At 41.8% G+C, this 24,453-nt stretch overlaps 1 protein-coding gene across 1 annotated transcript in view; it reads left to right on the forward strand.

Annotated features, from left to right (window-relative positions):
- Nucleotides 1-24,453, forward strand: part of CSMD1 (CUB and Sushi multiple domains 1) — a 1,215,136-nt gene that overhangs the window by 995,677 nt on the left and 195,006 nt on the right. Inside the window, exon 39 of the mRNA XM_017887857.1 lies at nucleotides 2,199-2,408. Within this exon, the coding sequence (XP_017743346.1) occupies nucleotides 2,199-2,408 (210 nt within the window). The remainder of the gene's footprint in view (nucleotides 1-2,198; nucleotides 2,409-24,453) is intronic.

The raw sequence follows: 24,453 nt of genomic DNA on the forward strand, positions 1-24,453 counted from the left end.
TCTCTCTCCCTTTCTCTCTCTCTCCCTCTCCCCCTCCCTCCCTCCTCCCTCCCCACTCTCTTGGCGCCTCCTTCTCTCCCTTTTTTTCTTTCTTTTTTCCTCACTTCTGAATTTCTTTTGAACAAAAATATTTTCTGGAATTTAGAAATAAATTAATAGCTTATTGGTGGTTGTTCGACAAACAGCAGTATTTGACATTTTTTAATATTTGCAGAAATGTATATTTAAAGAGTTGTTCCACCTTGGTTATATACAGCAGACAATGTTAGAATGGCCAAGACCACCGGAGGCTGAGATAGCCCTTTCTTGACTGGTGACTGGTGATGTAGTACCGGCCTATAGACTTGGACAATGTGATATGAATCTAGCTACTCATTCTAAAAAGAATTCTAAAGTTTGCTTAAATTATTAAAGATCTTTCTTTTTCTTCTTCTTTTTTGTCTCCTCCAGTTTTTCACATTCTATTTTTTTTCAATTCATCCTCTTTCAATCAAGGTTGAACATAATACAAACTGATTTTCTCCAAGAAGAGTGGAATATTTTTACCATCGTGAGACTGTCAGCTCTTGTCTAGCCTATTGGCATACCAAATGAGAAAAAGTGAGGCCTTCATCAGTGAGTGCGGGGTTAAACCTTACTCTGCCGTTTCCTGTGTGACATGAGACAGAACAGCTAACATTTCTGAGCCTTGGTTTGCTCACCTGTAAATTATGAGCATAGTGATGGTTACTGTGCTGGGAATAATCTTGGTTGGCAAATCAGACCCCAGGCATACTGTTGGCCTCACCCAATGCCCACCCAGGCAGGGCATTATTTACCCTTTTGCTTCTCCCTGCCAAGTTTCTCCATGATTAATGAAATTGTTTTTCTTGTATGACTTGAAATTTTCTTGAGAGATTTTAGGTGTTTCTTCCCTACAATTTTTCACTTGGACTTTTTTCTTCCTTTTTACAAAGTACTGGCCTCTGACAACTGTGTTTTCCTTTGATACCTGAGTAGATGTTTGTGTGAATATTTTTCTGCACTTAAAATTAAGTAGGATAACCCAAGTAGGTGTTATCTTTAATTTTCCCAATCTAGGAAACATATTAGATGAAAAAAAAATTTAAGTTCTCATCTATCAAAAAGAGAAGAACCACGCAGAGTAACGCTTTCTTTTATATTGGAATAACACTCTACAACAGTCGTTAGTTAGCTTAGTTTAAGTTTTACAACCCAGCTTCACTGCATGGATTTATGCAAAGACTAACATCTTTGGAGTTCTATATAAATTGCTTAAATGAGTTAGAATATCTAAGACATAGTAGTAAAATAAGTTAAAAAATGCCACAATGCAAATAACTCTAAATTGTTTGTTATTGTTTCCTTTTAAATTATCAGCCATAGCTTATGTAATTCACAGATCAGTATGATACCAGAGACACTGGTCATTTGTACCGTCTTTTGGTATGCTGAACTATGCCAGGCTGTTAGATTTAATTGTGAGAGTTATGGTGGGGTTTATTGGATTGGGTTTCTCACAAACATCAATAATTTGTTTTGCACACATAACATAATAGAAAATGATCACTTGCTTCACTAATAAAACTTGTGCAATGGTAGGACCATCCAGTTAGTGTAAAAGCCACTTTTAAAGTTTGTTGCATAAAACTATGGGACAAGGAGAACAGGCAAAACAAACAGACAAACGTAAAACAAAAACAAACAAACTCTGCTGCATGTTTTAAGACCAAAATTGTTTTGTTTGTTTGTTTGTTTGTTTTGTTTTGTTTTTTCCTTGATAAAGCCGTCAATTAGCTTTTGGGTGAGGTAACAGATGATCACAACTTCATATTTAAGATTGTCATTGTAAAAGTCACTGGCCAAAATCATCCCGGTGCACGTGTGTGCTAGTTGGTACTCTAAGGATTCTACCCGTGTAGCTCTGTGGTACGGTGCTGGTAATATTCACATTTCACAAACAAATTGACTTCTGGACGTGAGTTTCCTGGAAAAAGACCATGAGGCAGAAAGTGGCAGAGGGAAGATGGAGCCAGGGTGTATCCTCATCCACAGTGCCTGCCATCCTCCATGGCATGGTTCTGTCTCACAGAGAGGGACTGTCTGGGGAGACTGCTAACACTCCAGTCACTTTTTATGAGCCTTGATTTTATACATTTTGATATGAACTTTCATTAAGTTCGCACGTTTTTCCACAGGTGCCCATATTCAGTTTCTGAATTTCTCTACCGAAGCTAATCATGACTTCCTTGAAATTCAAAACGGACCTTACCACACCAGCCCCATGATCGGACAATTTAGCGGCACGGATCTCCCCGCGGCCCTGCTGAGCACAACGCATGAAACCCTCATCCACTTTTACAGTGACCATTCGCAAAACCGGCAAGGATTTAAACTTGCTTACCAAGGTAAGGAACAACAACAAAAACTGAAACCCAGATCTAAATACACTTCTTACATTTCAATTGCATGTAAATATAAATCTCCCTGATTGGTTTGAAGCTCGTACCGCTGGAATAATTGTGTGGTGGAACGCTGGCTTCTGGTTCGTAGTGGAACACTTGTTTTTGAAAACAGAGATAAGGACACAGATGTAACCGCCAGTGGGTCTGCCTTGCCCGTTGCCTAGACAGAGCTGATTTATGAAGACAGGGGAATTGCAATAGAGAAGGAGTAATTCATGTCGAGCCAGATGTGTGGGAGACCAGAGTTTTATTATTACTCAAATCAGCCTCCCCAGCATTCAGGGATTCGAGTTTTTAAAGATAATTTGGCGGGTAGGGGCTTGGGGAGCCAGTAGTGCTCCTTGGTCAGGTTGGAGATGGAATCACAGGGGGCCAAAGTGAGTTTTTCTTGCTGTCTCCTGTTCCTGGGTGTGATGGCAGAACTGGTTGGGCCAGATTACCAGTCTGGGTGGTGTCAGCTGATCCAGCAAGTGCAGGGTCTGCAAAATATCTCAAGCACTGATGTTAGGTTTTGCAAGAGTGATGTGATCCCCAAGAGCAATTTCAGGAGGTTCAGACTCTTGGAGTCTTGGAGACAGAGGCTGCATGACCCCTAAACCATAATTTCTAATCTTATAGCTAATTGTTAGTCCTGAAAAGACAGACTGGTCCCCAGGCAAGAGGGGGTCTTTTCGGGAAAAGGCCATTATCAATTTTGTTTCAGAGTCAAACCAAGAATTGAATACCTTCCCCAAATTAATTCAGTCTATGTCCAGGAATGAACAAGGACAGCTTAAAGGTTCAAAGCAAGATGGAGTTGATTAGGTCTGGTTTCTTTCGCTGTCACAATTTCCTCAGGTATAATTTTGCAAAGGCGGTTTCACAGACACACAGGGGATGATCAGGTACAGCTGTTACCTACGCTTCACCTGCACTCCCATTCCACCTGCACACACTCTCTCCCATGACCGTAGTCATCTGCGTGCTCAGCCACTGAGTCTCATCATCCCATAGCTTTCCCATTTGTCACGTGTCCCTCTGAGCTGTCATCCATTCAGGACACCGAGCGTCCCATGGTGCCGGGAGTTGATACATATGACGGTAAGTCTGTCGGTCTCTCAGGTGTGTATGCCTTGCCTTAGCACAGATAATGGCTACCTGCACTGTTCACGTTCAACTTTCACCACAAAAAGAGAAAAAAATCAGGGATTGAACTTTATCATTTTTTACTCCTTCAAATATGCAATCTGTAAGAAAAGTTTGCATCATCAAAGCATTTTTGACATGTGAAAAAGTTCGACATTTTATTTCATGCAAAATGATTTGTATGGCCTTTCCTTGAATATTGGTAGATCAAATGAGGTTGAAAATGTTAAATCTAGAGCTTGCCATTTTTTTTTTAAACTATAGTTAAATCACTTGTTTCCCTAATTCCACAGAATGCTCAGAAACAGGGCTTTGATATTTATTACTGAAAGAGGCTAGTATTTTATGTTGAACTCTTAGGCATTATTATGTGTAGTCTCACCTAAAATATAAAATATAGACACAGACTTCCAGGATTGAGGTCTGTTAAACTGGAAATCTAGGTAGGAGCATAAAAGAGAGGAAACTAAAGGCTAAATCAGTGAGCAATATGCCTGTAGACATTGCCAGCATTTTTCTATGAACACACTGTGTCTTCCAGTGTTTCCTTTCTTTATTTTCTTACTACTTAGCAAACAGTATCACTCACTAATCATTCCCTACTTGAAGCACACTAGAGAAAGAAAGAGAGAGAGAGAACATCAGAGAGGAGGCAATTTCCCACAACAAAATGGATACAGATCTGCTTGCCTGTGCACCTATTTTCTGCTCTTTCTCATTTTCAGTGGAAGAGAATGTACCTCCTACTTAAGGGTAATCGAGGCCAGGTGTGGTGGCCTCATGCCTGTAATCCCAGCACTTTGGGAGGCTGAGGCAGGCGGATCACCTGAGGTCGGGAGTTTGAGACCAACCTGGCCAATATGGTGAAACCACATCTCTACTAAAAATACAAAAATTAGCCGGACATGATGGCAGACACCTGTAATCCCAGCTACTCAGGAGGCTGAGACAGGAGAATTACTTGAACTCGGGAGGCGGAGGTTGCAGGGAGCCAAGATTACACCATTGCGCTCCAGCCTGGGCGACAGAGGGAGACTCCATCTAAAAAAAAAGAAAAAAACCAGTAATCCATCCTATGCTCTAGGTACCTCTCTCCCTACTATTTCAGAGACATTGTATAGTGATTATTTTCTACTTCTGCATTTCAGCTACTGTCTCTCCATGAAATTTTCCCCAATAGCATTTCAAATATAACTCAAGTCCCTCACACATCCACACACACGTACACATGTACACATCTATTTATAATTTTAATGTACCTTTGACCTCCGATCTTCCTCCAGCTTCTAATTTCTAAAACAAAATTCCAGAAAACTTACGTAAACATGCTCAATTTCCGCACCTGTTTCTCGCTTCTATCTATTCAGCTGGTGTCTAGTATGAATGGCTCTTCTATGGACAGGATCTTCTATTTCAGGAGATGTTAATGTCACTAGCCCTAGAGGCACACTTCCTTTCTCATGTCTCCTGCTGACCTCCAGTATGCCTACCACTTCTCTTGACGGCCTTTTCCCTTGGCTTCAGCTGCCACAAAATCTCTGGGTTATTCTGCTGTCTCTCTGGCTAAGTTCTTATTTTCTTTGCTTCCTTGACCACTTCTAACTGACTTTAGCTATATAGGAGGTTGGAATCCTCCTATATTTCCATCCTATGCTTTCCATGATTCAAACTCCTGGATTCAAAGCCCATCATGGCCATTCACAGCTGATACGTCTTGTGCCTGGTTCCTCCAGCTCAAGTCTTCTGCAAGCCCCAGGACACGATGTCTATTTTCCGCCTCCACTGGGAAAGACGCAGGCACTGAAACACGTGCCTGAAGCTGGGCTCACAATTTCGCTTCCCATCTTATCCTCCAGTCTCCCCGTCTAAGTGTGAGGTGCAGTGTTCCTGGAATCTGCGCCGGCCGCCGTCTGTCACCACCAGCAGCCCTAACTGCTCTCAGACCTTTCTCCTAGAAAATGGCCAAACTCCTAAATGTCTTTCCAGATTTACTCTTCCAACTTCTCTCTTCTTTCCAAAAGGCATACCGGATTGATTCCTTTTGTGATGAAAGCGTTTACCATGCTTTCTTAGAGTTTTAGGAGATGGTTCAATGTGGTTCTTTCTCTGTCTTGATTCTCACTTGCCTCTCTGAAATGTCTCCGGCAGCCACAGTGATTTCTACCTCAGATCCTTTACACGTGTAGCAATCTCAGCCTGCAGTGCTCTCCATCTCCACCCCTACTCTTTGGTTAGTCACTCAGAACTGTTTCTGTGTAATACCCTGAAGGAGGCAATCTCTGAGTACCCCGACCAGGGGAGGTCTCCTCATTCAGAAGCTTGAATTCTGATGTGCTTCTCCCTGTGTGCTGGTCACGAGCATTCCTGCCAGATCTCTCCCATTCTCTCCACTTCTGGACTCAGGATAGGGGTGCCTTCAAAATGAAGTGTGGTGGTGTGACTTGCTTTGAGTAATGAAATTGGAGTGAATGTCGCTTGGGATGGAACCTTGAAGAGCCAAAATTTAGTTTGCTCTAATAGCTGCTCAGTCATCTGGATCCCTGAGTATCTACAGGAGTAGTCTCCTGCCATCCCAACCCAGAGCCAGAAGGAAGCTGTCTTATATTAAGTCACTGAGATATGGGATATTGTTTTCTTGTTTTTTGTTTTCGAGAGGGAGTCCCGCTCTGTTGTCTAGGCTGGAGTACAGTGGCACAATCTCAGCTCACTGCAACCTCTGCCTCCCAGGTTCAAGCAGTTCTCCTGCCTCAGCCTCCCAAGTAGCTGGGATTACAGGCACCCGCCACCACGCCCGGCTAATTTTTGTATTTTTGGTAGAGACAGGGTTTCATCATGTGGGCCAGGCTGGTCTCAAACTCCTGACCTCAGGTGATTTGCCCTCTTCGGCCTCCCAAAGTGCTGGGATTATAGGCGTGAGCCACTGCGCCCAGCAGGAATATTGTCTTTTAATGCCATATAAATGAACCTAAACTGACAGGCATACCCTGGGACTTAATAAAATCAGGAATTTATTGTATACAGTCAGCCCTCTGCATCCATGGGTTCTGCATGTGTGGATTCAAGCACCTCAGATCGGAATATTCTGAAATACGCAACACATGGTTGTGTCTCTACTGAACATGCATAGACTCTTTTTCTTATCCTTATTCCCTGAGTGATACAGAATAACAACTATTTACACAGCATTTGCTTTGTGTTTGGTATTATAAGTAATCTAGAGATGACTTAAAGTATACAAGAGAATGTGCTTAGATTATATGAAAATGCTCCATTATTTTATATGCATATTCTGTAACCCACCCCCCTGCATAAGCCAAGGGACAGATGTATTTCTGTGTTTAAAGGATGCCTTACTAAAAACAATACACTGCATAAAGGTGATGGTCATTTCTGTGTTACCTCGCTCTGTGCTCAGCAGGAAGCGCAGTGCCTTGCCTGTAATTGGTCCCCAGTGCACACCTGTGAGTTCCATACTTGAGGCGTTCCCGCTCACCCCACCCATGCTAAGGGACTTTCTGCTGTGCCGCACATGCATTTTAGGAAGCACCTGTGCAGGGCTTGCCTTTATTTGGTTTATCTGTGCTCTGACTTCCTCATTAAATTAAATTGATTTTTAGTCCCTACTCATTGCAGATATTGCTAGCAAAACTCTTTTAAAGGACAAAAAATTGTAGCTAGATAGGAGGAACAAGGATGGTGTTCTCTAGCCCTTTAGGGTGACTGTAGTTAACAATAACATACTCCGCAATTTCACAGAGCCAGAAGGATATTGAACATTCCCACCACAAATAAATGACAAATGCTTGAGATGATGAACATACAGATGTAGTAATTGCCCAGATCTGATCTCTATAGATTATATGTATTGAAACATTACTATGTACCCCATGAATATCTGTAATTATTATCTGTCCATTTAATAAAATTTAAAATATATATATTTTTAAATTCCAAAGACTATTACATAGAAAAAAATTTAAAAATTTAGCCAATTCATGTCACTGCAGATACTGGCACAAATACCACGTGTCCAGTCTTGGTAATGTTGGATTTTGTAGAGGGCTTCTTTAAGGGATTGTGCTTTCAGCCAACGAAGTACCAGTTACACAGGGATGGTGGGATATGTAGTTACTGTCAGGAAACATGACCCCAATAATTACCTCAGGCACTGGCAGTCCTACCATGTGTGCAAACAGCTCTTAGTGTACCCTGGGTGTAACCAGTGATATAAAAATATTATCGATGCCAGTACTGTTATTCTCTTCTTTTCATTTCATCTCTTCCATTGCCACCAGAAATCCCAAAGGGATCAGAATTAGTTGGTTGTCAGCCAGTCACGGTGGCTCACGTCTATAACCCCAGCACTTTGGGAGGCCGAGGTGGGTAGATCACCTGAAGTCAGGAGTTCGAGACCAGCCTGGCCAACATGATGAAACCCCATTTCTACTAAAAATACAAAAACTAGCTTGCCGTGGTGGGGAGTGCCTGTAATCTCAACTACTCAGGAGGCTGAGGCAGGAGAATCGCTTGAACCTGGGAGACCAGAGGTTGCACTGAGCCAAGATTGTGCCACTGCACTCCGGTCTGGGTGACAGAGTGAGACTCTATCTCGGGGGGGAAAAAATAGAATTATTTGCTTGGTTGTCCTCTCTGCAACACATAGACATGTATATCACTGTTACACATAGTTGTGAAAATAGAGTCTTGATCAAATTCTAGGACTAACCTGGTCTCCATAGCTGAGTCCCATCAATTAGTGGTTAGATGTAATCCATGGCGGGGGGACAAAGATCCAGGATGTTCCCCATGAGTCTGCCCTCTTTGATTGTAAATGATAGAAATCTGACTCAAACTAGTTCAGGTAAGAAGTACAAGGTGACAGCTGCGTGGGCTGAGGCACGTCCAGAGCCTGGGCCTCAGTGACACCTGAATTCTGTTTGCCCCTGTTCTGATTTTCATACCTTTTTCTGCCCTAATACACATGGATGATATGTCTCCAATCTAACCATACCCTGGTCAGCAAGGACAGGATCCTGCTTCCCCTACTGCAATTGCTAAACATTTTGGGAACACTATCCTGGTGGGACCAGCTTGTGTCTAAGTTCAGCCACTGAGGCCAGGTGGACGGAGACTATGTGTTAGCTCAACTTGGGTCACAGAGTCAGAAATGTGATTAGCAGACTTCACTCAAGGGCATAATTTAAAGGGGAAGAAGCTGGTTCCTTTAAGAAGGTGCCTGGGAAAACAGCTTAATACATATACCATGAAACTGTTATATAATTGGATTAAAACTCTATGGAAATGAAGTATTTGTATGCAAGAGATTTTTGTTAGTGTTTTCTTATGTCCTCATCTGCTCTTGCAGAAGTATTATTAGTTGGTCTGGAAGAGCTAATTGCCCCTGTTTTACTATATTAAAAATAATTGCTGCACTTTGGGAAGCCGGGGCGGGCAGATTGCTCAAGGCCAGGAGTTCAAGACCAGCCTGGGCAACATGGCGAAACCCTGTCTCTACAAAAAATTAGCTGGTCGTGGTGTTGGGCACCCGTGGTCCCAGCTACTTAGGAGGGTGAGGTGGGAGGATTGCGTGAGCTTGGGAGTTCAAGCTGCAATGAGCTGCCATCACACCACTGCACTCCAGCCTGGGCATCAAAGCGAGACCCTGTCTCAGTAATAATAATAATGGCAATAATAACTGTGATGTATGGAGTGCTCACTCTGCACCACACTGTACGCTTCCTGATTTCCACATAAATTCCAAGGTTATGCACATTTCACAGATAAGAAAAATGAGGCTCAGAGGGGTTAGCAAATTGTGAAAATGTGCACAGCTGCCTGTGGAAGTATGATTTGGAATCAAGTCTGCTAGACACCAAAGTAGTCGTGTCAGCCAAGATGTTGTATTTCAGAAGAAGGAAGAGAAGTGAAGTCTTTGGATTCTAAATCAAATGATTTAGTCAGTGCACCAACAGGGAAAACAATGTTTAATCCTAATGAAGTCAGTTTAAAAAGAACAATTTTCTCCCAGGAGTTGCAAAACCACTCGACCATCCCTGAGCTACAGAATGGCCACTGTGGGAAAACTCCAATCACAGTTTTTCGTTTTGGACCTGACACCTGACAGATCCGCCTGCTCCTCTCAAGTTTTACGGCTGCGAAAATACCCTCACCAAAACCCCGAGAGTCAGACATTCTCCACAAGGACTTGCAGCGCATGCCATCGTGGTTGGGTGCAGGTGCTGCCTGTGACCGTGGAATCCAGATGTCAGCTGTAGCTGCATTGCCTCTTGCAGATCCAGGGGCCATTGTTCAGGAACTGCCTAATGTCATGGCCTCTGGTGGTCAGAACCCTTGCCCTTGATTTATGCAGCAAACAGACAGAGCTTGCTTGCTTGCTTGCTTGCTTGCTTGCTTTCTTTCTTTCTTTCTTTCTTTCTTTCTTTCTTTCTTTCTTTCATTTTCTTTTCTTTTCTTTCTTTTTTTTTTTTTTTTTTTTGAGATGGGATCTCACTCTTTTGAGAGGCTGGAGTGCAGTGGTACGCTCTCGGCTCACTGCAGCCTCCAACTCCCTGGTTCAAGTGATTCTCCTGCCTCCCTAGTAGCTGGGACTACAGGTGCCTGCCACCACGCCTGGCTAATTTTTGTAGTTTTAGTAGAGACAGGGTTTCCCCATGTTGGCCAGGCTGGTCTCGATCTCCTGACCTCGTGATCCACCCACCTTGGCCTCCCAAAGTGCTGAGATTACAGGCGTAAGCCACCACGCCCGGCCTGACAGAGCAATTTCTAGGACTTTGCAAGGATTCAACAGGCCTTTAAGGCCATGCCACCCTTTCTCAGTTTGACTTGTGAGACAGCTGCAGTGCGGCCTGTCAGTGAGTGTCATGGCCAGTGGTCAGTTCATGGAGGGGGATCGAGTCCAAGTTCTCCCACCCAGGGTCAGTGCTCTGAGCCAGGGAGAAGTGCTGGGCACTCCTGCCAGCAGCAGGTGGCTCTTCACCCACCTCTGGTCACATTCACCCCCTCCTCCTCCCAGACCTAAGCTGTATCCCCACTCCTCCCAACCGCAGCCCTGAAGCCCAGCCACAGGTTTCTCCTCAGAACCCCTTCATTCCTAGTGGGTCAGGGGCTCCACTCTCGTCTGCTGGTGTCCACATGAGCCTTCCAGTGTAACAGTAACAGGATTGCCTTCTGCTCCCGGGGCACCTCTCTTCCCCCGAGGCCAAGGCACCCCCAGCTGCTGTAACTGGCATCCAACACAAGACAAACCCAAGCTCTATAAGGAGAGAGGTAGGACGATTGTAAAGGGGAGGCTCTGAGGGATCCTCAGGGATGCGGGAAAGTAGCCTCCTGTTTAGAGAGCAGTGAGGCAGAAAGAGCAGGTAGGGGGCCCAGGAGGAACAGGAGCAGCCAAGAAGGGGACCCGGCCGGCCTCCCCCAGGTCGCTGAGGAGCTGTGTGCTGGCCCACGCTGCAGTGGGTGATGTCCAGGGGCCTGGGGAAGGATGCAGGCTCATGCAGAGCCAGGCTGATACGCCTTTTATTCCAGTGTATCCATAGGACAAGCAAGTCAGCTAACCTCATATGAGGCCAAGTGCAAGTTGAGAAGATCCAGGAGCCAGCTCCTCCCAGCTGAACCGAGCGGCGCCCTCAGCCTTCGGTAGACCTGGGCGAAAGAGGCTCTTCCCTCTTAGACATTTCCTGGAGCACAGAAGGCTGGGAGTGGTTTCCTAACCTTCACTCTTTCCTAGGATTAAAGGGCAAGACGTTGGAGCTTGTGTAGGTCCCGAGCTCCAGAAATAAGAGCTTGGGCTCCCCGAGGGTAGTGGAGTCAAATTAGGAGAGAGTGAGGGAAGGAATGGTGTGGTGAGTAGTTGTCTTGCTATGCAGATTAAAGTCGCTCAGGTAATAAAGCAACTGTCCCCCTGATACAGACACTTTCATTCATGTAGATCACCTTTATAGATGTAAATTTCCTTTACAGAAAGGCAGCTATTCAGAACTACTTTTGTATCTGCAGTGTCTCAAAATAATCTGGTGGAAATACACCAAGGAAGTGTGTTTTGGGATGGCATATTCTGGTCTTCTAGAGTCATATTTTGGAGTGGTGTCCTGAGGCCCAACAGTTTCTAGAACTAATGAGACTGAACTTATAAAAGTGACACTTTGAAGACAAATCAGCTTACTTTCATAGATCAGTTTTAATTCTTTCCATTTTTGAATAAAACATTATTGTAGTATTTTATAACTTGTGAAGTTCTCTGTAATCTAAACCCATTAGGTTGTATTTTAAGTCAATTTTTCTTGAAAGCTATCCATGTATTAGACTAGCACGAGAATGTAATTTCTGCGCCTAGAGCTAGAGATTAAAAAAAAAAAGACACGTGAGTGTTTTGTAAAATAACGTCATAATTTAGTAGAAAACTAGACTTTCTATTACAAAATTAAAATCCAACATGATCCTCTCTATAATTGAGGTATCTGCTGAGGTCTGAGGGTAAAACCCGTGGGGTGGCCTTGCCGAGCAGGGACACTGAGCAGGCTTTCCCTGAGAAAATTCCGTGTGAACAGGACCTGGAGGCCACGTGGGAACCCTGGCTTACACTAGAGGTGGAATTATGGCTGCCAGAGGTGAAGGATGAGTTTGGACATGAGCCAGTGGAGTGATGGCATTGGATTGTGAAGGAATTTGCATCCCCTGTTAAGATCATGAGTTTAATTCTCTATACCAATTGTTCTGGGGCCTCGAGGATAAAATTCAAAGAATCTATTACTTGGATGGTAAATATATACAAAACAATATTTGTGTATTTTTCCCCTTAAGCTTTAATTTATATTTAGCATTTCCTCACATTTTAAAGACAGGCAATAATATTAAAAGAATATTAGCAGGCCAGGCACAGTGGCTCATGCTTATAATCCCAGCACTTTGGGAGGCCGAGGTGGGTGGATCACCTGAGGTCAGGAGTTCAAGACCAGTCTGACCAACATGGTGAAACCCCATCTCTACTTAAAATGCAAAAAGTAGCTGGGCATGGTGGCAGGCACCTGTAATCCCAGCTACTCAAGAGGCTGAGGCAGGAGAATTGCTTGAACCCAGGAGATGGAGGTTGCAGTGAGAAGAGATCATACCTGTGCATTTTAGCCTGAGCAACAGAATGAGACTCCATCTCAAAAAAAAAAAAAAAAAAAAAAAAAAAAGTATTAGCATAACCTGTGACTTTGTCACCAAATCATAGATTTGTTTCATTTATTGCAGATATCTCAAAATGTTACTACACCATGGTTCGAAGTTGCCTCAGTTATTAGACTTGCCACCTGTTATTGAGTGAAATAACAAGATACATAATGTCATGCCACAAATTTTGCTTTATCTCACTTTTGTAAGAATATGTTAATATTGCTGGTTTCCTTTGTAACCTTATGTATTTTATTTTATACAGTAAGACATTAGTTTGAGAAACTTACTAGACTTCACCAGAATGCTGAAGTAGTTCAGATTAAAACAGTTATGGACTCTGAAGGACCTTAAGAAACAATCACAGGTTTTAAAGTGAGAATTACAATGGCCTTAGACACATTTTAAAACCTAATATTGTACAATGTAGATTACGGACTCTTACGGAAACACTTGTGGCAAATAGAGAGAGACTGGAGGCAAAAACACATGTTTAGGGCATTGATTTGAAGTTGCAGGCATAGAGGCTGCAGCCGTGCCCAGGCTGAAGCTGCGTTAGTGGTGCCTGCTGTGGAGGAAATGATTGGGGTGATGTTTAGGTAGTGAGCGGGAGCCTGGGGTCTGCCGCTCTCCGGGGGGGCATTGAGATTTGAAGGACTGGAAGGAGACATGGCTGCACGTGCTAGGAAGAGTTCTGGATGGAGAGAAACCTGATGAATCCAGAGAAAAGAGAGGAACGAGGCTGGTGCACTGGGAGTGAAAGATCAGAAGGTTTCCCAGGAGTCAGGGGGCCTGGGGATTTGGCTGTGATGCATTCAGGTTTTTTAGGTGCAGTGTGATGTCATTGAAGAAGTTTAAGTGAATGAGAAGTTGCTTACATGCAGAGAATGAATTGTGTGTGGATGGGGGTTGGGGGAAGTGGGGAAGGAGTAGAGCAAGGGAAGCAGTGAAGAGGCTTCCAGGAATTGGGGGCGGGAGACTTTCAGCTCCAACACACCTGTATCGCCTTGTCTAGCTGTATGTACGATGTACAATTTTGAATAACATGTATGATGAATTCTGTGCTTCTCTCCCATCTTCCTACCCAACTGTCCCCTCCCTTGCCCCATTCCTAGTGAAGTATATCCTGTTAAAATACGAACACTTCCTCCATGATCATCATGTTAAACTTGTTCATTACATGGTAATTTCCATTTTTAATGAGCATGATCTTAATATCTGAGCCAATAAGAAAAATAGAACAAAATTATATGTCATAAACCATTAACTGTCAATTAATTGGTCTATCTCAGTTGACACTAGGCCCTTCTCAAGTCTCCCACATTTGGAATATTCTTAATACCATATTCAACACTTAATGTTTTTTGTTGGTTGGTTGGTTGGTTTGTTATTTTTTTGTTTTTGAGACAGAGTCTTGCTCTGTTATCCAGGCTGGAGTGTGGTGGCGCAATCTCGACTCACTGCACCCTCTACCTCCCAGGCTCAAGCGATTCTCCCATCCTGAGTAGCTGGGATTACAGGTGTGTGTCAACATGCCCAGCTAATTTTTGTATTTTTAGTAGAGATAGGGTTTCACCATCTTGGGCAGTCTGGTCTTGAACTCCTGACCTCAAGTGATCTGCCTGCCTCAGCCTCCCAAACTGCTGAGATTACAGGCATGAGCCACAGCACCTGACCCAGCTCCATGTTTGTTTTGTTTTGTTTTGTTTTGTTTTTTAATGGATTTGTTGTGTTTTACTCTTGATATTTTACAGGTAAGGTTATTAAGGCCGTGTGTATGTAGTTCCAAAAGCTACCAATTATTTCAATCTATAATAATGGTCTATAAATAAACAAGCAAACCTGCAAAAAGCCCATGCAGGAATCATCTAGACCACAGGTCAGACAATTGCTTTGGTTGGCTCACAAAATATTTAATATTTACAAAAATCAGTTATCAGTATTGAGAATTCCATGTTACATAATTTGTGAGATACCCATAAATCCACTTTCCCTTTTTTCTGACAATAGCAGAATTTGGAAATATTTGTCCTGCATTCCCACGTAGGAGAGAACCCTGGCAGAGTGGGCGGTCATGACTTCAGGGCCTCCTCTAGTTTCTTCCTGGCTTGCTCATTGAAGTTGACTGTATGGCCTTTGGGCATTAGAAAGTGTGAGTCCTCTCCTAGGTCAAGCATCTGGTTGGCTAAGCAAGTGTTTTATTTGCTTGACACCTAACTCCGGGCTAGAATTGTTTGTCATGCAGCTTTTAAAGGATTTGTGAGATACCCTTAAATCTGCTTTCCCTTTTTCTCTTGCAATAACAGAATCTGGAAACATTGGTCCTGCTTTCCCATGTCTTGGATACCCCATTCCAGGCCAGGTGTCAAGCAGAAGAAAGGACTTTCAATAAATAAAACAAAAACTTGAAACAACGTTTTTTTTTAATTGTAGGCAATTAATTTTCTATCACTGAGATATAAAAATAAATAATATAAAGAAACGAGAACATGAATTTGAGCTATTTTATTTTCTTATAGGGTATCATATCTGACAGAGGTGACACTTAATTAGATAGTTTATTAGTGTTTGCCATTTTATAAAATTGATAAATTGATAAGATGACACTTAACTCTGATATGTAAGTCAAATAAACATTCCTAGGTTCTACTTGAGATTTAGAAGCTAAGATTATAATTAATAACTCCTAAGAAGATGTATAAATCATACAGAGAATTCTTGTCATTTTCAATGATGTCTGTGCTGTACACCTTATTCTTAAAGTTTGTCATTTATTTATGACCATGTAAAGGTCAGAGATGTTACTATAGATGTAGCTGTCTTGAAGTTAAATGACTTATCAAGAACTTTGGTAAAATCAAGCCATGCACTCTATTTCTAAGTCAAGAACTGAAAAACTGACAATAGCATGAAGCTATTTATCAACTAACTAGATATTAGCAGGAAAATATAACAGATATCAGAGGGATGACTGCATGGTTTCATTACACTTATGATTTAAACACTTGATGTGAATAATAGTTATTTTTTCAGATCCAAACAAAGGATTCCTTTATAAAAGATAAAATCTCTATGTTATTTTACTTTTGTTGTATTTTTTTTTTTTTTTTTTTTTTTTTTTTTTTTTTTTTTTTGAGACAGAGTCTCACTCTGTCACCCAGGCTGGAGTGCAGTGACCAGATCTCAGCTCACTGCAAGCTCCGCCTCCCAGGTTCAGGCCATTCTCCTGCCTCAGCCTGTAGCTGGGACTACAGGCACCCACCACCTCGCCCGGCTAGTTTTTTGTATTTTTTAGTAGAGATGGGGTTTCACCGTGTTAGCCAGGATGGTCTTGATCTCCTGACCTCGTGATCCGCCCGTCTTGGCCTCCCAAAGTGCTGAGATTACAGGCTTGAGCCACTGCGCCCGGCCTACTTTTGTTGTATTTCCTTGGGCTTACTGCTACTTAGATTTTCATAATACTCGCAAGAATTTTGACATGTTAAGCATTTTAATGACTTGCTTTTCTTTTAGGTTTTGCAGTCTGCCATTTGGAGAAGTTAAGTCCCTCCCTCCCTCCATGCCTTCTTCTGTCCCTCCCTTCCCCTCCCCTCCCTCCCTCCCCCCTTCCTTCCTTCCTCACTTTCTTCATTCCTTCCTCCTTCCCTACCTCCCTCTCATTCCTTCCCTTCCTCTCTTCCTTCCTTTGTTCTTTAGTCTCTTCCTCTCTCTCTTTTCTGTGTTTTAAAGCATATTCCTGCCTTGTAATGCATAAACTCTTTGGGAAAGAAAAATTATTCAATACCAAATATCTCAAAGATAATTTTACATGCTTTAGGCATAGGAAGTAAAAATGTCTTTTATTTTCAAACTTCCACTGTTTTTCTTCTTCCTTTTGCCATGTGTGCTAAACACCATTTTTAAAGATAATCGGATGTGTTAAATCTGTTTATTCTTCATCACAATCATAAAACTGCTGAATTTTATGTGAAATGATTTTTTTAGAAAATAGGCTATAGTTTGTTATACCAATTTTTCCCCTTTAGAAGAACAAGCAATTAAACCACCTCCAGGTACAATGAGCATCTGAACAATTCATTCTGAATTTTGTGAGCATGCAAATTGTTGCTTATACACAAACCATAATTTGTACATAAAGTTGATATGCTTCTAAAACTGCATCATTCCTTTTCCTTTCAACGGGGGATTGAGTGACTTTGAGTAATTAGGGAAACAGGGCAAGGGGGCTTACTCAGTCTCTTTTGTACCCCTCTACGTGAGTGAAATTGAGCTTTCAACCTAAGGCTTTACAAAGATGCCTCTTTTGCGTAAAAGTACTTCCAACAGTGACTACAAAGGGTTGTAGCAATCCTCACCCCCCACTAGGACAACCATGTACAAGACAGAAAAGGCTAAGATTCCCCTTAGTTTGTGGACAAGACTCTTAGAAACTAGGACCTGAATCTTCGTTGTTGACCGATGTTCTCCCTGCAGAACTCAGGTATCTACTTCTTTTATGGGTTTTCTGAAAGCAAAAGCAACACTCTCACCTCCATTCCTCTGAAACAAAAGCTGACGTTCTCCGCGTGCATCCATAGACCCATCTCCTAGGTGAAGGCCCCTTCAGATTTCCACATTCCACTTGCTGCAAGCCTCTCATGCAATGCAGGGAGCACCTTCCGTGTGCAGGCTGGTCCTCCTGAAGCACTGATGGATGAGCCTGCAGTCTCAGCGAGGCCCAAAACTCTGACAACAACTTTTGCAGCAGTTTGGTTGGCTTCATCAACAGGTGCTGGGACTAGGAGTTAAGACCACCAATGGAGCATATTTAGGCAGAAAATATGTCTTAGAATTGAGAACCAGGGTGATAAAGAAAGAGTGGTTATAAAGAAAGAGTGATATGCTATCCCAGAAGTTTAAAATGGTCAATAAATATGGGAAATTGGTGAGTTTCTGGATGTGCGCACTTGGGAAATTCTGTGGACTACCATTCACGGCTGAGATGCTACTGTGACCCCAGATGGATCTTGTCATTGAGAGGGAAGCTGAGGACTCAAGCGGGGCTTCAAAGTCTTCAGTGAACACCTTGATGTAAACTGCAGCCCTACTCTCTGTAGCAACACCCTTGTCTTAGAGTGATTCACCCTAATTCCCACCACGAGAAGCAGTGGCCTCTTCCTCCTTGGTCTGTGCCCATCAGAGCAGTGGCTCGAGGGCTTTGCCTTGAGTAATGAGAAATATTTTATCAAAGAAACTAGACAATTCTTTCCATCAAGACTAAGCTTTACTGAACTAATATATGCCAACAGTGATTCATTTCATTTATCATCCCATTTAATTCTGTGGCCCTTGAATAGATGGGAATATTTAGTCTCCTTTCATGATGAATAAATGAGCCTCCTGGGATTAAGTGGAACATTCAGGTCCCTATATTGGGAGAACCAGGCTGAACTCAGGTCACACCAGGGTGCCTCACCTATTTTGCAAAGCTACTTCAAGGCTCATGTATGTACTGCCGAGGTAGATTTCTTCATGTGTTGATGATTCTCTTTCTAATTCAACTGTTTTCTTTTTTTGAGATGGAGTCTCGCTCTGTCACCCAGGCTGGAGTGCAGTGGTGCGATGTCGGCTCACTGCAAGCTCTGCCTCCTGGGTTCAAGCAATTCTCCTGCCTCAGCCTCCCGAGTAGCTGGGATTACAGGCACCCGCCACCATGCCCGGCTAATTTTAGTAATTTTATTAGAGATGGGGTTTCAACATGTTGGCCAGGCTGGTTTCAAACTCCTGATCTCGGGTGATCTGCCTGCCTCGATCTCCCAAAGTGCTGGAATTACAGGCATGAACCACTGTGCCTGGGCTTAATTCAACTTTTTAATGACAGATAATACAACAACTCTTATAGAACTAATGGATAATGCCTCCAGAAGTCTTTAGGAGTTGCCCAGTATGGGGATGCAGAAGTTATGTCCTTCAGCTGAATCAGAATTTGTTTGATAATCGTGACTTTTACCACCTTTTACCCTAGACGATAACTTCTTTATCAAATTCCACGGAAGTGATCTTTCTTCTTTTTCTCTTACTTGATGACTTTCTTCTTAAATTAAAAATTTTTATACGTTTAAAACCCATTTATGAGGATGAATTCTTTTATGATGGGTACAGAGCAAGAAAGCCATGCTTCATGAGGGTTCTGACAGCAGATTGAGGCCTCCTTCGCCCTCTCACACCTGTACAGTCCGGCGCTGTGATGCATTGCAAGTCCTTCAGAGGCATGTCCAGGAAGCCAACACAGGCAGTATGAAACCCACACCAAACAGGATGCAACAGGATCCTTCCAAAATACATCTATTTTCAGCATACTAAGGAAGTATCTTAATGACTTCTTTTTAGTTATTTCCATTCAGATTCCTAATATAGTGCTTTATACCTTATTGTGTGAAGTGTGACAATGAATCCAAGTTTGGAAAAGACATTTGAGAACATAGAGAATATGACTTTATATATCAAAAGTTGAAGGGAATATCATTATTAATATTTAAGTAGTGAAGTATTCAGTTTAACAAGACATTTGGAACAAAGACCAAAAATTAGTGTAACTGATACTCTTACTTGGTGATACTCTTCGTTAGTGTATAGTTTACAATAGAAAAAGAAACTAATTGGCATTTTAAATTCTTGAGATAATTCTGAAATGATTCATGGGCTTTGAATAATCATCATCATTATGATGTTGACTGGCAGATGGGGTTTATCAGGTGAAAAAATGGGTCCTGAGTTTTTATAGTATGTCTATGTCCATTTATATAGTATGTTCTAATGAACATCCTGTGGTCTGAACAATTTGACGACTAGTTCCTCTCCACTTAGGAGTTGGCGAGAGTGTGAAAAGGGGCACACACTTTGGGAGACGGGGCTGCAGAGGTCATCTCTCTACTGCCTGAAACTCTCCCCTTATCCCAGACACTGAACTCTTTCTAGGTTTGGAACACATACTATTTCCTTTGGCTGAAAAGTCTGCCTTTCTTGGTCTTTTCCTGATCTGTACCATTTTACTACTTAGATCTTAATTTAAACGTCATTTCTTCAACAAAACAATTTTGACCACTACTGCATAACCTTAACCAAGTTTTATATTTTCTTTATTTCAATCCACTGTTTATTTTTTAATAATAATTTATGCAACTTACAATTCTTTTATACAATCATCTACGCTTTTGTTTGTTTGCCTAAATTCACAAAAGTAAGACCCATTTCTAGTTTCCATTTATAACTAGCATTTATAACAGAGTACACTGTCAATATATAATTTTTATTTCACTCAATAAATGAATGATAAAAACCACTGTGCTGCCCACACAGGCTAATCTGCTTTCCCCACCCACACAGGATAATTATTTTATTGTCATTAAGAAAAGAAAAAAAAACAAACAATTTTTTTCAACAGTTAGAGTAGCCCACAGCCATTGGGCTTGGAATCATTAAATGCAACTTCAAATTTCCTATTTTTGTGTTTGTCATAGAGGTTAATTTCATGAGCAGAAGAGGGCTAGAGCTTTCAACACTGGTTTTACATATCCCAAAAAAGAACTTAATCGTACTTAAATTACCCAACAGACTACACAAACAAACTAAGGAAATGCATTGCTTTACATATTATTAACACTCCTTTGTGTAAATGTGTGTGTCTCTGTTAAACACTGTTTTAAGTGAAGGTTCACCAGGAGTATCTATGTGCCATTAACTTGTTAATATTGTATTGTGATAATTGAGGCTTGTATACTTCCAAGGCACTGCTAATTCATGGATGAAATCTTCTAATGAAGATTAGGTTGTATTGAATCTAGTTTTATTTGCTTCTCCTCCTCTAGAAACTAGCAATCCGCTTTTCATGTCTTTTTTTTTTTTTCCTTAAGGTTTTATTAGCATTCATATTTGGTATATAGGAGGACTCATTTTTCCAAGAGTTTATTACATTTAAAGTCAAACAAGAATGAGAATGAATTGCTGATTTCATCCTAAAAGAGAATAATAAAGAAGGAAATGTGTTGATAGTTGAAACTCAGTGTGGAATTATTCATTCGTTTTTTTGTGAGCATGGGTCTCTAAAGCAATTTTAGGTCCAAATAGCAATATTGCGAGGAGGCATTCCATGCACTCTGTATGTTTTCTAGGCCATTTGGCACTGGCTTTCAAGAAAAGGCTGTTTTTGTGGACTTCAGCGTGGAGTGGGCCCTGGCAGAGGCACCAATGGCCTTGCTGTGTGTTTGACAGGTTGGCCCAGGGAGCCACACGATGGGGGAATGCAGATGAGGGGTGTGCGTGTCAGAGAAAGAGAGAGATGCTGATTTGGCCTGGCTTTCTGTTTTAATGTTCCCTGTCCCTACATTTATTAGCATAGATTTCTAAGCATCTAGTTTTTCAAATAGGTGATAACAACAAAAACCATCAATAACGAGGGACACGCCACTCTAGCCTTTGAGCTACATCCTTAAGACATAATTGTTCCACAGGGGTTTGAATATTCTTCCTTCGAACACCTGCAGAACTTTTTCCTTGCAGCCAAGAACAATGTAAAAGATTCTAACAGTCCAATATTCTACTTTTCAGACACAAAAACAACTGAGAAACACTATTCTATATAATGTAGCTACTGTATGGTAGACTGTTGTATTAGTCCGTTTTCACACTGCTGATAAAGACATACCCAAGACTGGGAAGAAAAAGAGGTTAAATTGAACTTACAGTTCCACATGGCTGGATGGGGCAGCGGGGGGCTCAGAATCATGGCAGGAGGTGAAAGGCACTTCTTACATGGCGGTGGCAAGAGAAAATGAGGAAGACGCAAAAGTGGAAGCCCCTGATAAAACCATCAGCTCTCATGAGACTTACTCACTATCACGAGAATAGCATGAGATAGATCGGCCCCTATGATGCAGTTACCTCCCCGTGAGTCCTTCCCACATTCACAACATGTGGGAATTCTGGGAGATACAATTCAAGCTGAGATTTGGGTGGGGACACAGCCATACCATGTCAACTGCACATTCCATTTTCACAAAATTGTGAGTTAAAAACGTTTTTTCTTTCATAAATTTCATTAATAGCAATTGTGCTTTTAAGATTTATTGATCTATAGTACATCCTTATAGAGTGTATCCACTCCGTAGTTCCGTGGTATAATGTAGCTTTACCAAAAAGCAACACTGGAACATTTCGTGCCTTTTTTTATTTGTAATTACATGTTTTTAAAGTAATATCATTTTAATTGGCAAATTGTAATTGTATACATTTATGGGGTAAAAACATTCATTCTAAAATTCTTAATTTATCCTTGATTTTCTGTGAATAAAGCTTGTAAATATTGAGTTCTAAAGACTACATGTCCAAAGATAGCATTGAGTTAATCAGAATACTCATTTTCAGTAACTTTTTTTAATTTCATATTATCAATATATATTAGGTTTGTGTAAAGGTAACCGAGGTTTTTGTCATTGAAAGTATGGCAAAAACTGCAATTACATTCACACCAACCTAAAATACAGGTAATTCTCTATAATATTTAGGTGCATTATAAATTAAATGTAATAATTTTATTTGAATCTTATGACAGTTTATTAAGTTTTATCACATAAATTACTTGATATTCAGCCTAAGCTTGTTAATTAGGCAATACTCCTTTGCATCTGTTTTTTGTTTGTTTGTTTGTTTGTTTGCTTTTTAAGAGACAGGATCTTGCTCTGTCACCCAGGCTGGAGTGCAGTGGTATGATCATAGCTCACTGCAGTCTTCAACTCCTGGTCTTAAGCAATCCTCCTGCCCCAGCCTCCCTAGTAGCTGGGATCACAGGCATGAGCCACTGCTCCCGGCCCTATACATCTTTAGATAGTAGGTACAAGAGGTGATGTCTGGAGCTCTTAGGGAGCCCCCAAGGCCCTGTAAGTAATGAGCAACATAATCCAGTGGGGTTCTGGGTTTCAGAGGCTGCCCAGTGCTTCCCCCTAGATGAAGTTTCCTCCTCTCCCACTCTGGGAGGAATTTGTCTCACATCGTGTTCTTCCCAGTTCTCGTCCCTGGGGGAGCCAATGCCAGGGATTATCTCAAGATACTTTTGCCACTGTGTGTCCTCTGATCTCGATTTTTCTTGTTCTCAATCATTTTCTGCTGCTTCTCTGACTCTTGTTCAGAGATATATCATTGCATAAATAAAAATAATTAAAACCAAGGGATGCTGAAAAGTGAAATAAAGGATTTTTGTAACCTGCTGAATATAGTCAGGGCTTAACGATAGGATCCTGTTGTCAACTGCATAGTATACTTATAATATTGAAAATATAAATAAATACACAGAAATCTCTACAATCTGTGGCTATTGAATGATATGACATTTAATTGCTGGCATTTATGAGTCTTTCCCTATTTTTTTTTTTTTTTGTTGTTGTTGTTTAGTCATTTGGATTTCTGTAGTGTAACTAATGCTGCAATGAACACCTTTAAACATTTACCTTTTTCTTCTTGGAAATCATGCTCATAATAGAGATTTCTGTAAATGTATTACTAGGTTTAAAGTTATAATTGATTTTTTGTGGCTGTATTCCAATGACTTTCCCAAACAGTTGTGGCAAATAATGTTGCCATCATTTAGTTACTCAAATGACTCACTAGCATTGCATATTGTTTATTTATTTGAGATGGAGTCTCACTCTGTTGCCAGGCTGGAGTGCAGTGGCCTGACCTCGGCTCACTGCAACCTTCGCCTCCTGGGTTTAAGAGATTCTTCTGCCTCAGCCTCCCAAGTAACTGGGATTACAAGTGCCCAATCACCACTCCTGGCTAAGTTTTGTATTTTTCATAGAGGCGGGGTTTCACGATGTTGGTCAGGCTAGTCTCGATTTCTTGACCTCCTGATCTGCCCGCCTTGGTCTCCCAAAATGCTGGGATTACAAGCGTGAGCCACAGAGCCCAGCCTGTATATTGCTATTTTAAAGAGGAAATGATGCCATTTCATTAGTTTATTAAATAGGAAAAAGCTATGGATAATAATGAAACCTCATGGCTCCATGGAATGCTTAATATTTGGCAAATGTTAATGAAGACAAACTCCAAACAGCACTTACATTAATCTTGCGAACGCCAAGGTCACGGTGCAGGCCCACATCATACATTGCCTAGTTGCTATCTTCCATATGTTCTCACTTAATCTTTATGGTGATATCCAATCACTTTAATATAAAACACAGACTGATTCACATTCTGAGCCTTACCTGTCTCTTAAATCTAATATCTGAGTAAACCCACATCATGCCCTCTGTGTTCCCATTCCCCATTTGGTGGCCCCTCCGCCCCGTCCTGTCTTTTTTCCTGCCCACCCCTATTTTTTCCGGGTCCTGAACACAGAAACAAAAAAGTCTAGAATTTGGCCGGGCGCGGTGGCTCAAGCCTGTAATCCCAGCACTTTGGGAGGCCGAGACGGGTGGATCACGAGGTCAGGAGATCAGGACCATCCTGGTTAACACGGTGAAACCCCGTCTCTACTAAAAAACACAAAAAACTAACCGGGCGACGTGGCGGGCACCTGTAGTCCCAGTTACTCGGGAGGCTGAGGCAGGAGAATGGAATAAACCCGGGAGGCGGAGCTTGCAGTGAGCTAAGATCGGCCACTGCACTGCAGCCTGGGCGACAGAGCCAGACTCCGTCTCAAAAAAAAAAAAAA

The sequence above is a fragment of the Rhinopithecus bieti genome, unplaced genomic scaffold (assembly GCF_001698545.2).
Source record: "Rhinopithecus bieti isolate Rb0 unplaced genomic scaffold, ASM169854v2 scaffold_15838, whole genome shotgun sequence".
Classification (NCBI taxonomy): Eukaryota; Metazoa; Chordata; class Mammalia; order Primates; family Cercopithecidae; genus Rhinopithecus; species Rhinopithecus bieti.